The sequence below is a fragment of the Narcine bancroftii genome, chromosome 9 (genome assembly GCF_036971445.1).
Source record: "Narcine bancroftii isolate sNarBan1 chromosome 9, sNarBan1.hap1, whole genome shotgun sequence".
In the NCBI taxonomy this organism is placed as follows: domain Eukaryota; kingdom Metazoa; phylum Chordata; class Chondrichthyes; order Torpediniformes; family Narcinidae; genus Narcine; species Narcine bancroftii.
The window spans coordinates 31182756-31200056 of NC_091477.1; the positions used below are offsets into that span (position 1 = coordinate 31182756).

Consider the following 17301-nt stretch of genomic DNA (forward strand, 5'->3'; position numbering starts at 1 on the left):
TTAGAAAGTAACAGATGAACCGGCTCAGAAGTTTGGGTCCGGTGCTGCAATATGTCTGGTTGCAGTTTGCTGTTCTAAGAAGGTCATGTGGTTTTGCAAAGAGAGAGAGAGAGAGAGAGAGAGAGAGAGAGAGAAGACCAAACAGGCTATCTCTAAGAGAGAGACTGAGAGAGAGGGAACTGGTTTCTGCAGTCATGGCAAGCTGGCAGCTTGTTGAATCCCCATTTTGAAGATGGGTTGTGAGTTCTGAGTTCAGCCTGTTGCAAAACATTGTGGTCCATACAAGAGAAAATGGCTGGCTAGAGTGTTTCACCTGAAATAAGGGAAACAAAAAGGAACTCTGTGGTGACTTGCAGAAGAAAAGGTCATCATTTGGAAAACCTAGATGGGGCAAATTTCTTCAGCAAGACACTGAAGTGACTGATGGAAGTAAATCAGTTTGTGTGTGTCCAACGAGCAACAAATCTCTCTCTGAAACTGACAAGAACCTTCCTGATCAGTAACCATTTAAGTACCAGAGCTTGGTGAAAATTCATAAATATTAAATTCTGTGCACAGTATAAGAATTGCCTGATACCAGTGAACTTGGAGGAGTGAGAAATGAGATTGGACTGTGAATCAAATAACTTTTCTGTGCACTTGTGCACATCTACATGTGCACTTAGAATTAGAAGGGAGTTAAGTTAGGTTAAGTTAATAGTAATAAGTTAAAGTTTGATCCTATTTTTATGTTTAAAGAAAATTAAAAATTACTTTTGTTTGAGTAACCATTTGTTTTGGTGAATTTCTATTGCTGCTGGGTTTTGGGGTCCTCTGGGCTAGGCATGTTGAAGAATTGAGGACATTGTGGGGAGTTGGATGAGATTTCTTCAGGGGACACAATCAGGATTGTGGTATTTAAACCTACTTGTCTTAGTGAGTACCCAAAAGGGAAGTGCTATTACCCCACATGGGGCTGATGTGGAAAGTATGTCAGAGTGCAATGGTGAATCAGTGCCAATTTGAAATTCCAATGAACAAGCAACAGTAAAAAGAGTCCATTTTCTGCTGCACAATACTGAATAAAAACATTGTTATGCAAATTCAATTTCTAGGATAGTTTCAGTAATCATTATAATCTTTTAAAGTTCCATTCTTGAGCTAAATACTCATGCTTATTTTCTATTAGCAATAAACAAAGACCTAAAATCTTGTTACCATATGTTGTTACAGCAGCAGTTGCGCTTCTCCTTCTGGCTACAATATTCTTTGCCACACATGTGTAATTTGCTGTGTCTGATAATCGGGCCTCTTTGATGATTAAATTGTGATCCATGGTGATGTAGAAGTTAGAATCTTGAGTTGGATCAATCAGCTCTTCGTTCTTCAGCCATTCCACCTTTCAAGTACAAATTCATGACAGACAAAAAGCCTAAATTTAACATAATTTGTACTCCCAATGCGATGCTTTACGCAACAGGCTCTGTGTTTGGAGAAATAGCACAGAGTTCAGTCTGCCTGATTAACACCATTTTCAGTTCTCTTAGGAATTTCATGTAAATTGATATAGAAAGATATTTAAAATTACTTTTTTTTGAAGATCAAAATAATGAATGGTACTAATTACACGAAAACAGACACATCATGAATTTACATAGTATAACACCACGTCAAATGATCTGATTTCAATCGAAGTTAAATTAAAGAAAAAAAATTGAGGTCAGAGAATGGGTCACATAGTCTGCAATTCTCAGTGTATCTGCCAGATAGCACACTGAAAATCCTGGATGCAAGCAGTCACCAACCATATGCCACGCACATTCATTATCTCTTTGCATGGTTTCTAGTTGCATCATAATGATCCATGCCAACTGATTAACAATTTTCATAAAGAAGTTTCCAAGTCTTTTAAATGCTTGAGAATGTCAATTGTGTTGTCTTGAATCCCTGAGAACCATGCTCCAAAAGGAAGACTAGACCAGGACAAGGGCAAGGGTCCAACAAGTTTGAGGAACTCAAGGAGTGCCGCACAGCTCTGGAGTCCATAGAAGACGATTGGATCTTCATGTATAATTTAGGAAACAATTGTCCTCCAAAATTCTTAAAACCTGGGAAATTAAATTGTGCTTGAAGCTGCATGTGACCAGAAAGCTCCATGCAACTCTTTGGAGGGCAGGATTAGAATAAGATCTTAAGCAAGAATCATTGCAGTGAAAGGAAAGTTTACATTTTTAAGTCATTAGAAAATGTATTTCTTCACTGATGGTTTAATTTGGCAGGTCAGATTAGAGTGATGCAAAATTGGTTTTAATATGTCATACAATACGTGTGGTTAAAGTTTACTGATTCCCATGAGACTCAAGAAAATAAATATTTGATCAATAAGCTCTCATATCTGATTTGGATGATGTAAGAAGATACACATTTTGGAAAATAAAACTGATATTATACTAAATTGTTAATGTTAACCACATATAACAAGAACATTTTTGAAAAGCACTTGTTAAAAGTACACAATTTGAAAGAGATCAAAAGAATGTGTGTGGAATTTCCAAATGGAGACCTCGATCTTTTCCTATCTACCTGGAATGAATAATCATCCCATATAATAAGCCAATGAATAGTGTATTATTTCTGGAAGGTTTCTGCCAAGGCTATAAAAGGAGATCAGGGGTGTTCAACCTCAGTCAACATTTTCTGAAGTAACAGAAAACATGAATATCTTCAATCACTGTGGAATGAGTTCTTATTTTTAAATACAATTTCTTTTTGAAACAGTATTGTTAGCTATCTGGGGGCTTTTGTTGGATTCACGAGCAGTGCTATTACTTACTTTTGCAGACGGAACACCCTCTGGGGGTCGACAATGAAGTAAAACCTCTTGATCCAATGGAACCTCTTTCCCCATTGGCTCTTGTTCAAAATTCTTTCGCAGATCTCCAATCCAAAAACAAAGAACTGTTATTAATTACAGCTCTACTGACCAAAAAGAAAGCTGAACATCTTATGTTTATCAGACTTTTATCTTACTAAAACAATGAAAATGTTCAAAAAACAAAGTGAGTGTCGCTAAAATTTAAACACTCAGTGATTTTAACTAGTCAGATCAAAGAATAATACAAGTGATATCCAATTAAATCACAGAAATCCAATTTGAATATTGTAAATACTGAAATGTCTATTCATTCTCACCCCAATTAAAACATTAATAACTGCCAAGATTTCATCTTTGCACCGAAGGTTGATGTAGATGAAGATATTGGTACACTATCCCTGCTCTGCCCTGAACCCAAACTATTACTTGCTTTCAATTATGTAGAGCTTGCTTCTTGCAGGAGTCCACCAGTGAAGGGAATGGAGATGCCAGAAACACCTTCCTTAACAGTAGCGGAAGCTCTACAGGACAGCATTCATTCTCTTAGAATGATGCTTTTCATCTTTATGCTTAATTCCTTGAGCATCAACTGATGTGGCTTAGGAATTGCACTCTGGCAGTCTTTGCCACACATGCTGCAGATGACAGGAGTGGATTGAGAAGCGGCAAAAATATGCTGGCCTATTTATCTGGGCCCTCTTCTCAGCCAGCAGAGCTCAACTCAGGCAGACATAGTTATCTTCCAATGGAAGATCACTAACACTATCCAGAACAAAACAAAATCTGCACGTCTAACATACCATCGGAAACAATCATTCGCCTTATAAATAATTATAGCTACAATATGTGCTATCTATAAAATAACACTTTCCCCTCATTTATTCCAATATCACCCACCAAATTAGCTGCTACTATGCCAAGACAAAAGGTGACAGGTGTATAGAAATGCCATCTACAACTTTTCAACAAGTCACAGAGCATCCTGATGGAAGTGCAACATCAACATTATTGCAGTACCACCACCTAGGTTCGAATCCAGTGCTGTGTGGGTTTCCTCTGAGCTCTCTAGTTTTCTCCACTGTTTAAAAATGGACAGTGTTTGTAGGCTAATTGGTGTATTGAGATGGTTCAGGGTCGTGGGCTGGAACAGCCTCCTACCATGCTGAACGTCTAATGAATTCTGGATGTAAATCCTAAAAATTTCTGTAAGTACAGTTTCCTTCAAATGGAAAACTACTACCTTCTCAAGAGCAGTTACTCTCACAGCCTATGCACAAGTTAAATGAAGCGTGAGCCTATTGGAGCACTATGTAATGCTGAGTATTAAACTCTCAGCTGAGCAGCGCCAATAGAGTTGAAGTTGTTGTTGAAGATATGGATCATTTTATAAGGTTGCAGATTTCCTGCTCTTACGTTTATTTGCAATTGCATCATCTTGATTTTTCTGCAAGTCACAATCTCAATGATAATAAATTCATCTGCATCTCACCAATCTTAGGTTTTGTTGCATTGTAAATTTGTAGATTACATTTGTAAATTTCTTGGACATGGGTGAAGGACCTGCTTTGCTGGGGTTTGAAGGGTAGAATGTTAAATGGTTAATCCAGATGCTTAAATGATTATCTCTAATGAACCACACTGACCTTTGCAACTTGATTTGACAAGTACTGGGAAAAAAAATCAATAGCCTTAACTAAGGACAATATGTCTGGTCAATGAGGAGTAATCAATGCAATTGATTAACCAAAAATGTAAAATATATACTAATTCAAGATAATTTTTCATGCTCTAAGTGGTGCTGCTAACATTTTGCCACTTTTTTTTTGAAAACCTCTCTTTTTTTATTTTTAAAAAATTTTTCACTCTGTGGACCATATTAACCAAAATACACACAAACATTTCCCTCTTGAATATACACAGTATCATTTTCTCCCCTTTTTCCCCCCTCCCTCCTTCCCACTCCCCTCCAAACCCATTAGACGTTCAGCATATACAATACAATAAACCCATTAAACAATGTCATCACACAATGAAAATAAACAAGAAAATTGTGTCATCTACTTTTACACACTGGGTCAGTTCATTTTGTCTTCTTCTCCTTCTGTCATTTTAGGGGGTGGAGGTCGGCGGTAGGCCCTCTCTGTTGTGTTCCAAGTACGGTTCCCAAATTTGTTCGAATAATATGACTTTATTTTTAAAATCATATGTTATTTTTTCCAATGGAATACAGTTATTCTCTCTCTTTACATGGGTATCTGAGATCTGTTTGTTTGGGGCTCAGAAGCGAAGGAGAATAATATCAATGGATCCTTATGTTTGCAATCTTCAGCAAAACAATATAATTGTGTCATGTTATTTACGTATTGGGCAAAATGTGATCATAATATTCACACTGATGAGTGATTGCCTCGAAATTTGTTAGCACCGTTTGGCAGCACTGACTGTGTTGTTCCTTAGTTCATTGATTAAAAGTTTAGAGCCTGAAGCAGGATCTGTTGAAGAGAGGACTAGTTATCGGACTACAGGGTCTGAGAGGAGTTATGATTTAGGATCTAAGGGTAAAGAGGAGGTATGAGTTGGGACCTGGGGATTAAGAAGAGTTACAACTTGAGAGATCATCAATTAACGATGAAGATTCCGAAATTGGTGTCAAGGTGCAGAGATAATGATTCAGTGAATAGTGCATAAGTGAAAATAGAACATAGATTGATTCAATCTGAAAATTGTCACAAGCATGTCCATGTGGACATGCTAAAACCTCTTGTAAGTCAGTTGGAAAGGTTGAAGTGGGTGGGGGGGGGGCCTTCATGTGTCTCTGGACTTTGGAGGTTTGGCAATGCATGCATATCCTGACTGAGTGCCCGACCTATGTGCACAGGGTGTTCTGAAAATTAAATATTTACCTTCTAACACAACTTCCAAACAGATAGACCCGACTTTCGATGGTTCCACTTATGATTTTTCGAAGTTACGATGGTAGAATTCATACACTACTTTGTAGTCATGCTAGCCAGCAAAAGACCACGCAGAGTCAAAGGTGAGTTGAACCAGCTGCTTCACTGATTCAAAAGCCGCACGCTTAAGTACCTTCTCACAGCAACCCATGCGACTCAGCCGCCAGGTTGTGGGCTTTCCCCACACTTGGAGCCCTTACAGTCAGATCTGCCTGGGCGAGCTACCAATGGACACCCCCCCACCCCCCAGAACTGGCATTAGTCAGTTAGTTTGGGTGGCCAACCTCGTCGGGGTGGGATTGGCGGAGTCACAGGGTGTTCCAGGTGGAGGTGCACTGACTTGAGGAGGTCAATGATGAAGGTCTCCTCATGTGGAGGATTCACATGGTTCCGTTCCGACACACCAGCTTGAATGGGCTGCTATGATGGAATCTAGTGCATTCCCTTGCGAACAAAAACGTAGCCACAGTCCTGGAGGTATTTGAGGACAAAAGAAGGTGTCAGGCCATGGCACGAGGTTGGGATGGGGGCTAGTGTTCCTACCTTCTCTCAGAATCTGCAGAGTGAACACCACAGCATGTGTCTCCTCTGTGCCACGAGCTGCTGGGACAAACTTGCCTGGAATCATCAGAGCGGCGCTGTGTACCAACTCTGGCAACGACATGGCTAAGTCTTCTTTGGGAGCCATGTGGATGCCAAGAAGCACCCATGAGAGCTCATCTACCCAATTCAGGCCTCAGAGGCATGCCATCAGTGCCGATTTCTGGTGCTGATGGAACTGTTCTACCAGGCCATTGGACTGCGGATGATAGACCGTGGTGTGGTGCAGCTGGGTACCAAATAGCTTTGCCAGTGACAACCATAGGCTGGATGTAAACTGCGACCCGCCTGACTGAAGTGATGTTGGCAGGCGGCCAGTTTACGATGAGAGATCTGGTGCAGGACTTAGTGGACAAATCGACGAGTGGTACGGCTTCTGGCAACCTGGTGAACCTGTCAATCATGGTGAACAGATACCTTGCCTCTCGAGAGACCAGCAGTGGACTGACGACGTCCACATGGACATGCTAAAACCTCTTGTAAGTCGGTTGGAAAGGATGAAGGGGGGGCCTTCATGTGTCTCTGGACTTTGGAAGTTTGGCAATGCATGCATATCCTGGCCGAGTGCCCGACCTGTGTGCACAGGCTGTGTAAAATTAATCTATCCACCACCAGTCAGATGATTGCCCAAATGGATGGGTGGGCCAAACCATGTAGTGCGTCAAAAAAATGTTACACCTCCAAATGGGAGGAAATATAGGCTAGGGTTGGCCAGTGGACACACGTCACAGAGGAGGTTGGTGCATGTTGGGCCAATAGGGATGTCCTCAAGTTGCAGGCCGGAGATTGCGGTGGGGTAGGCCGGCATTTCTTCGCCCAGCTACTGTGCCTCAGCGAGTGCCGCTTAGTCCAACCCCGGGGACAACGATTGCACCGAGTTGATGGAGGTGCGAGAGAGTGTGTCAGCCACAGCGTTGTTTTTCCCGAAGTTGTGTTTGACGGTGGTGGTATACTCCAATGACAGGTGACATTGCTGCAGTGCTGACCATGGATCCAACACTTTGGCAAATGAGAAGGTGAAGGGTTTGTGGTCCATGAAGACTGTGAACTATCGCCCCTCCAAGAAATACCGAAAGTGCTGGATGGCAAGATAGTGGGCTAGCAACTCCCTGCTGAAGGTGCTATATTTCAGTGCTGGGTGGAGGGGAGGGGAAGGGGGTTCACAGGTACTGGCTGAAGAATGTGAGTGGTTTCCACTGACCCTCAATTAGTTATTCTAGCATGCTGCTGACAGCTGAGTTGAAAGCATCAACTCTAAAGGCTGTGGGAACATCCACCCGCAGATGTATCAGGAAGGCGGCATTGGCCAGGGCGTCCTTGGCCTGCTCAAATGCTGCCGTTGACTCCGTGTTCCAGGTTATTTGCTTGGCCTTGCCGGATATCAGACCGAACAGGGGTCTCATGAACCGGGCTGCTGACGGTTGGAATCGGTAGTAAAAGTTAATCATGCCCATCAACTCCTGTAGGCCCTTGACTGCACTGGGCCAGCCAAACGAGCGTATGGCCTTGACTTTTGCCACCATGGGAATTGGTCCATGCCAATCGATGCTGTGCCCAAGGAAATCAATGGCCGACAGTCTGAACCAGCACTTTGTGAGGATGATAGCCAGACCATATTCACTCAGGTGGCGGTAGAGATAGTGCAAGTCCGTCAAATGCCCTTGGTACAAGCAACTAGCAATCAGGATAGCATCTAAGTAGATGAGGATGAAATCCAAGCCACACCCCATTGAGTCCATGAGCCACTGGAATGTCTGTGCCAAGTTCTTGATTTCAAAAGGCATCCGCAGGAAATTGAATATGCCAAAAGGGGTGATGAGGGCTGTCTTGGGGATGTCGTTGGGGTGGATGGGAATCTGGTGATACCCGTGGACCAGGTCGACCTTGGAGAAGACGTGTGCCCCATGCAAAATGACCGTAAAATCCTGAATATGGGACACTGGGTAGCAGTCTGCTGTGGTGGCATCATTGAGCCTTCTGTAATGGCCGCATGGTCTCCATCCTCCAGCTGACTGGGGCACCACGTGCAGTGGAGAAGCATGGGCTGTTTGAGTGGCGGACGATCCTCATCTCCTTCATTTTCTTGAACTCCTCATTGGCAAGGCAGAGCTTGTTTGGCAAAAACCTATGTGCTTGGGTGTGTAGCGGAGGTCCTTGAGTGGGAATGTGGTGCTGTACACCATGTTTTGGGGCATCTTTGGAGAACCGTGGTGTGATAATGATCGGGAATTCCACTAGTACTCTAGCAAATTCATTGCCTGACAGAGTCCAGGTGTGGGACCACTAACTTGGCTTCACCGAGCATGAAGGTCTGGAAAGTCTTGGCATTCACTAGGCTCCGTCCCATGAGGTCCACTAGGAGGCAGCGCGCCAAGAGCGCCCAATTAAGGCTGCGACACTGCTGCCAGCATAAATGACCTTGTGAAATGGCTGGAACTGAACTGTAGTGGGATGGTTCACGTGCTGTATGTTCGAATACTGCCTTTGTTGGCAGTGGTGAGCACCGGTCCTGACTTCCTGGCACGGGTGTCATAGATCGATGGGGAGCAAGACACTAACCTCTGCCCATGTCTATGGAGAAAGTTTGCCCAGAGTGTCAGTCCCACAAGTATAGGAGGCTATCACAGAGGCTGGCCACCATTAGTGATGGCCTGCCCTGGCATTTCCTGGGAAAAAAAAAACAGGGTGGGCAGCAATGGTAGGCTTATGAACCCCACTTTTGGTGGTAAAAACACCCTGCTGTGGGTGTTGTTGGTTACATTGGTGGCGTGGGGAAGGCCTGGGCCTTAGGGCGTGATGCAGCAACTTGGTTGATGGAGGCCCTGTCCTGCTGCGTGGGTCAATCTCTAGTGATGAGGAGCCATATATCTTCTTTGGCACCTGCTGAAAAAAGACTTATTCGAACAGTAAACGCGGCTTACGGCCATCCACTAGTTCCAGCATTTTATTCGACGTGCGTTACCTAGGCTGTCTATGAGCAGCAACTGCGCTGCGCATTCATGGCGGCAGAGGCTAAAAGTACAGATCAGGAGTGTCTTGATTGTCTGTAACTGGTGACTGGTATAGGAAGTCAATAATGCAACCTGCTGTTTTCCCAGTTGAGTGAACCAACCACATAGTAGTACTTTGTGGTGTCCGAGACAATTTGCCTGACCCAGAATTGGGCTTCAGCCTGTTCAAACCAGACCAGTGGCTGCGAGGTCCATAAAGTTGGCAGTTTCTATGAAACTATATTCTGCATGCTTGGGTTGATCATCGTTGGGTCCAAATGCTGTTTGGACCATCAAGATCACCAATGTAGTCGTGCTAGCCATGGAAAGAGTAAAAGACCACTCAGAGTTGAAGGTGAGTTGAACCAACTGCTTTACTGATTTAAAAGCTGTGCGCTTAAATACCCTTTCACAGCAACCGCGGAGTGGAACTGATGACAGCTGCCAGTCACATCTGCCACGGACTTGCCTGTGAATCAGTGAGCCAGTTCATCTGTTGTGTGGGTGAGCTGCCACAACTTTGAACTTTGGCTAGGCTAGGCTTTGATGTTCAGTGTCTCCTCTCAGCCTGAATCAGACTCCACATTGATCCCACTGCCCTGTGCCCTCCCGACAGCCCACTATCAGTCCCCACACTGATCCCACTGCCCTTTTTCGGCTTAAGATTCTTTTGACTTATGGTGGGAGTGACAGAACGTAACCCCATCGTAGGTTGAGGACTACCTGTATATTGCTGCCTGATATGTTTGCTAGCATCAAATTAATTGGTCAGACTTTCAGTTTGCTATCCTGATAAGAATTGGATGAATGAAAGTTAAGGGTCATGGCGACAGACATTTCTCTTCAGAACAAGATTAATTGCAGTTTTCATTGCCACCATTGCTACAACTAAACCTGAGCTGAAGGATGCAATTCTGTGTTAGCTCTGGTAGTTATGAATACTAATACAGTAGTGAATGTGTTACCTGATCTCCTAGACATAGTTTTCCTTCCTCATTATGCACAAAACTCTCAGAATGAATGAAAAGTTCTGCAATTCTTTTCTCTGTTTGCCCTTTCACTGGATCACGGATTAATAAATCATTTTGATGCACTTCACAAAGACTTGTTTCAGATTTTGTAAGATATACACTTAAAGACATTCTTGGAATCTTAACAGCAATTCTTCCAAAGTCCACTTGCACTCATTCACTCAGGTGCCTTGCCGTTCGGCGTAGGGGATCATGTCTCTCCATCCGTCACAATCTCTGACCCTCTGAGTTGTAGTTGCCACCTCCCCTATTCTCCTTTGATGAAAAATACTGGTGGTTTTCAGTTGCCTTCTTCAGTTGCAGTGTCCACACTGGATGGGTAACCCTGGCCATTGATCCGCAGATTCATCTGCCCAGCGTTTTTAGCTTTACAACCATAAATTCCAATTTGTGTAGCGTGTTCTTGTAAAAACCATCCATCATCTGCAATTCATGGCTTCCCGTGACCCTGATTGGGAAGTTAAACAAGGTACTGCACCTTGCCCAAGGCTATCAGATGGAATGAGCACCTTACACCTACTGAGCAATTGCACAGCACCGACACCGAATCTCACTTGCAGTAAGATTCAAATAAATCACCATTTAGTTGTTTTGAACTCCTGATGGACCTGAACCTTGCTCACAGAATTATTACATCACCTTGCTCTCTTAAATCTCACTGGGACATTATTTTTGATGCTGACATAAAATTAACCAAGGAATTGGTTCCAGCACTCCCTTTCAATACACAAGGACTGTATTTCCCACATTTCCTTTTGTTCATTGAGCCCTGTTTCCCACTCTCCATTTAGACTTAAGGGACCCTGTTTTATTTGTGTTCCTTTTAATCTCATTGGGCTCATTTGAAAATAAATTATACCACTGTGTAATATTTAAAACAAAGCACATTGAATGTGTGGGGACACAGAAACTGCAAATGTTGGAATCTGGAGCAAAAACTGCTGGTCAAAGCAGCCTCAGGAGAGAAAAAGGAATAGTCAACATTTTTCATTGAATTCCTTCATCAAGACTAAAGTAACTGTATGTTGGGTATAATTAGGAACAATATCCAATATACCAGAATATCTGCCAGTCTGGCATTACCCAAGTCTTAAGGGTGCTGTATTATCAGAGTTCAACTCTATGCAGAAGTTTATTCCCTACAGTACAGTCGCTGTTCTGTTACTGACAAAATCAATATCAATATAGCAATATTACTTCTGTCAGGGCAACCCAGATCACCAATACTGCTGGCTTTCTGCCATTCCTCTGATGCCAGGGCTTCTTTAAGCCATTCTACAAAATGCAGGCTGCTACAATCATCCAGGCTCCTATCATACAAGCTGTCTGCACAGACGATGGAAAGGGAATAACACAAACTTGCACATGCATGTGGAAAATAGATCTGTTTGCCATACCACATACAATGAAAATGGAACATTTCAGGAAATTGATTTAAAATGTCCTTTATATACTGCTTGAATACTTTAGTAAAAGCAAAGCAGTAATTATAATTTTTTTTCAATTAAAAAATATTTAGACATCCAGCATGTAAACAGGACCTATCAACTCATGAGCCCATGCCACCCAATTACACCCAATTGACCTGCAACCCCTGATACACTTTGAATGGTAGGAGGAAACCAGAGCACCTTGAGGAAACCCACACAGGCATGGGGAGAATGTCCAAGCTCCTTACAGACAGCACAGGATATGAACCCCAATCGCTGGTGCTGGAACAGAATTGCACAAACTGCCCCCTATGCTAACAGGGCCATTCCCTCAACCAAGAGTACATCACGGCTGTGGTGTACATTAACTACAAAATGCATTGCAAGAGCTTGCCAAGGTTTTGTCAGCAGAATCTCCCTAACCCACAACTCCAAGGATCTGAAAGGATGAGGGTAAGTAGGTTGCATGGGATGACCAACTACAACATCTTTTTCATGTCACTCATTATCCTCATTCTTTGTTAACATCAAGTAAAACCCTAGAAACCCTAACTCAACAGAATTATGGAGTACTTTCTCCAACAGGAATGCAACAATTTAAATAGATAATGCATTACCACCATCATCAGAAAGGTAATTAGGGCTGTGTATTTAAATAATGACCTTTCCTTTCGACACCTGCATCCCTTGAGAGTGAAAAAAATAGACCGCAGTAGAATCAATGCTTGACATTTATTCTAATCATGTGGATTCCGAGTATTTTGTGTGAACTGTGTCGTTGATAATAGGAACAGTAATTGACATTTTCAAATCTAATTTGAGATCATGATTTTACATTATTTGAGACCCTATTAATTAAAAAAAAATTGTTTGCTGTGAAATTGGCATGAAATTAACTATTTTTAATTTTGATCTGTCAGTTTAAGATTTAAATAAAATTACTACAATATAACTTATTTCAGGTATAATTTTTTTATGTCAGCTGATCATTTTAATGATTCTGATATTTCATGTAACAAAATTAAAATTTAAAGATATTAATATGAAACTAGTGCAATTCTCCAGTGGCACAAGTTACCGTGAATGGGGGAAAATGCATTAATCTGCCTCAATAATTTCATCCTGAAACACAACATATTGAAATCTCATGAACAAATTAAATGACTGTTTTTTCTTCTTATAATTAACTAGGCTTCTTTATCAATGTGTAATTATTACTGTTGGCTTTCCAGTTATTTTTTGTGTAATATACACTTTGAATTATCTCTCTTTCTACATGTCAAAATACTTTTCTTGTTCCATTCTTACTCTGTACATCTTTTTCTGTAGTTCGTATACCTGCCAATTTCCCTATTTCTCCTATTTGTATTTCAGTTTTAATTCACTCAGTTTCCATCTCTGACATTTCCTGTGAGCTGAGAAATGCTGTAAAATGGGAGGCCACATTTGAAGATCGCTACTTGGTGGGGCTGGGCTGCAAATAAGTGACATTTTATAAAGTGTAAGAGATAAACAGAAAGTTTCAGAAAGGATCTGTAAATTTCTAGGGTGAAATAAACAGGGGATTGTGGCTTGTCTTTGTGCTGGGTACATTAGGCTCATGCAGGAATAAAAGGGCTTGAACAAAATACAAAAATAATAAACATTGCATATCCTTGTAACATAGATAATAACATTCACACACAACAAATGTTAAAAAAAATATAAATAGTCCATTAAAGACTGACATTAATTAAGGGTGGCTGAGACTGACCAGAGGTACAAGGAAGACCCAGGAGCATTTACACAGAATAAAGTATTCACATCTATGGCAGACCAGAAGACTGGAAGAACCAAACAGGTTGAACCTTGGTTTCTGAAGTTGGAAGACAATAAGTTGGGGTAGAGAACTGCATGATCATTTTGGAGCCAGAAATCACCTCTACTGCTGTTGTCTTGGTACAATAGAGAAGGTTGGTCAGGGATATATGTTAGTTTGGAGGGGGATGATAGTTTGATGTTGAGTGGATTTGGAAAAAATGGGAAAGATGGGCTTTGAGAAACATTACAAAATGGTACTGGAATGATAGCCAATTGTACAGGTCTTACCTAGGTCTCAGGGACAAGCTCAAGTTTACAAGCAATCAGCTTGGAGATGACAGATGACCATGCCAAAACATACCAAAGTGGTGGCAAGTATTAACTTTTTTAGTTTAGAGATACAGTATGGTAACATGCCCTTTCACCCCACGAGCTTGCGCTGCCCAATCCCACCCATGTGACCAATTAATCTATTAACCCCGTACATTGTTGGAATGTGGGAGAAAACCACAGCACTTTGAGGAAATCTATATGGTCACAGATAGAATGTAAAAACTCCTTACAGACAGACAACGCTGGATTCAAACACAGGTCACTGGTGCTGTAATAGTGTTGCATTACCTGGAATTAATAGGGATCTAAGGCCATAATTTAAAAAAAATAACCAAAGGGGATTTTAAATAGAATTGGCTGACAAACAAAAGACACAAACAAAAAGGATTGCATGTGTGTAATAATTTAATGATTTAAAGTAATATTTGAAAAATGTCACTTAAAAAAGTTGCAGAAAGAGGTGTCCAATTCTTACTTTACATTCAAACATTAAGTATCATTTTCTTGTCTTTATTAAATTTAGTCAAATATTAAAGTGAATACATCAGTACAGTTATGCTTGAAACACATTTAAAAAATAATATGAATTTCATTATCTAAATGCTATTTTTTTTTTGGCTTGGCTTCGCGGACAAAGATTTATGGAGGGATATGTCCACGTCTGCTGCAGGCTCGTTGGTGACTGACAAGTCCGATGCGGGACAGGCAGGCACGGTTGCAGCGGTTACAAGGGAAAATTGGTTGGTTGGGGTTGGGTGTTGGGTTTTTCCTCCTTTGTCTTTTGTCAGTGAGGTGGGCTCTGCGGTCTTCTTCAAAGGAGGTTGCAGCCCGCCGAACTGTGAGGCACCAAGATGCACGGTTGGAGGCGATATCAGCCCACTGGTGGTGGTCAATGTGGCAGGCACCAAGAGATTTCTTTAAGCAGTCCTTGTACCTCTTCTTTGGTGCACCTCTGTCTCGGTGGCCAGTGGAGAGCTCGCCATATAACACGATCTTGGGAAGGTGATGGTCCTCCATTCTGGAGATGTGACCCACCCAGCGCAGTTGGGTCTTCAGCAGCGTGGATTCGATGCTTGCGGATTCTGCCAGCTCGAGTACTTTGATGTTGGTGATGAAGTCATTCCAATGAATGTTGAGGATGGAGCGGAGACAACGCTGATGGAAGCGTTCTAGGAGCCGTAGGTGATGCCGGTAGAGGACCCATGATTCGGAGCAGAACAGGAGAGTGGGTATGACAACGGCTGTGTACACGCTGATCTTTGTGTGTTTCTTCAGGTGATTATTTTTCCAGATTCTTTTGTATAGTCTTCCAAAGGCGCTATTTGCCTTGGTGAGTCTGTTGTCTATCTCTTTGTCGATCCTTGCATCAGATGAAATGGTGCAGCCAAGGTAGGTTAACTGGTTGAATGTTTTGAGTTCTGTGTGCCCGATGGAGATGTGGGGGGCTGATAGTCATGGTGGGGAGCTGGCTGATGGAGGACCTCAGTTTTCTTCAGGCTGACTTCCAGGCCAAACATTTTGGCAGTTTCTGCAAAACAGGACGTCATGCGCTGGAGAGCTGGCTCTGAATGGGCAACTAAAGCGGCATCGTCTGCCAAGAGTAGTTCACGCTCTTGTGTCTTGGTGTGAGCTTGCAGGCGCCTCAGATTGAAGAGACTGCCATCCGTGTGATACCGGATGTAAACAGCGTCTTCATTGTTGAGTTTTTCATGGCTTGCTTCAGCATCATGCTGAAGAAGATAGTAAATGAAAGTAGTAGAACATGGGAAATATTTTCCCCCAGTGTGCAGGAGACATCCTTACCAATAATTATCTCAGAAACTTTTAATGTGACAATTTCAAAACAAAAGCTTGAAAGAGGGAGTTAAGATTGATTCGGGGTGTTTAAAATATGGTGAACTTCACAACATCATGCATACTAGTGAAATTGCTCTTCTCTGCAAACGGAGTTAACTATAAACAGAATCTGACTTTTCTGGAATACAGCTCTACCTACTTTTGAGGAAACAAAAATCAGTGTCAGTTCTGCGGAGACAAGTTGCTCGCATTGTTCTGAAGTGAGTTGCAGTAAAGGAAATTGCACACAGATATGACTGAATTTGGATGGATTAACAAGTCTCTAAATAGCAGCAGTACAAATTTGGCATGAGATATAGAATTCACTTCTACCCACAAAACTGGAGTGGACAATTGAAAGGTCTCAAAAAATTTTTATTTACTGATATTGTTTAATATAAAAATGCCCTGCAAACTTTGATTCGTCAACCAGAAGTTAAAACTCTGCCCTTTCAATTTTAAGTCAACTTAATTTGTAATTCATAAGATAGGTGGAGAGGCAAGAAGTGAGAGAGAAACAGATGGATAGATCAGGAGAATGGGTAAAGAAGTGGGAAATGAAATACCATGTTGGTAAGTGTATGGTCATGCACTTTGGTAGAAGGAATAAAAGGGAAGACTATTATTTGGATAGGGAGAAAATTCAAAATTCGAAGGTACAAAGGAACTTGCGAGTCCTCATGCAGTATATCCTGAAGGCTAAGCTTCAGGTTGAGTCAGTGGCGAAGAAGGTGAATGCAGTATTGGCATTCACATCAAGAGGAAACGGATACAAGAGCAGGGATGTGATGTTGAGGTTAGAGGCTCCGATAGCTCAGTGGTTAGAGCACTGGTCTTGTAAACCAAGGCCACGAGTTCATTCCTCATTTCTGTGAGGGGCGATTGACAAAGTGGCAACTCTCTGTCTTCCTTACAGTAGATAAGGTTAAATGAATCTCACGTATGTTATCTTCTAAATGTAGTATTACGTGACAAGATTGGAACCTTTACCTTGGAGGCCTCACTTGGAGCACGGGGTAGAGTTTTAGGCATCCTTATTTAAGAAAGGATGTGCTGGCATTGGAGAGGGTTCAGATAAGATTCACAAGAATTATTCCTGGAATGAAGGGAACCAGAGCACTTGGGGAAAACCCATGCAGGTCAAGGGTAAAACATACAAACTCCTTATGGATTTGACACTGTAATAGCTTCCTGTTGACTGCTATGTAACCGTGCTAATCTAACACAGAAGTCTGCAATGAAAAACATCCTTATTTTTGGTTTTGCTGATTTCCTAAAAGGAACAGAAAGAGGACCAGTGTATCATCCTAAACTTCTCTAAGCATTGTTCAATACTTACTAAACTATTCCTTTTTTTAAAAAAAGCTGCATTAGTAAGAGTTTCCATTTAAAAGGCATTTTACTGAATTCATGGGAAATTTTAAATCCTTCACAAACATTTTTTTTTAAAATCTAGTCACAAGTAGTTAACAT

At 41.8% G+C, this 17301-nt stretch overlaps 1 protein-coding gene across 17 annotated transcripts in view; it reads right to left on the reverse strand.

Moving 5' to 3' along the window:
- The window catches only part of unc5a (unc-5 netrin receptor A), a 301205-nt gene that overhangs the window by 136451 nt on the left and 147453 nt on the right, over positions 1 to 17301 (reverse strand). For all 17 annotated transcript variants that reach the window (XR_011344851.1, XR_011344852.1, XM_069898690.1 and 14 more), the window contains 2 exons: positions 2813 to 2916; positions 1198 to 1378 (listed from right to left, as the gene is read on the reverse strand). Coding sequence is in view for 15 of the 17 variants with exons in the window: in XM_069898690.1 (XP_069754791.1) it covers positions 1198 to 1378; positions 2813 to 2916 (285 nt within the window). In the remaining 2 variants the exon portion in view is untranslated. The remainder of the gene's footprint in view (positions 1 to 1197; positions 1379 to 2812; positions 2917 to 17301) is intronic.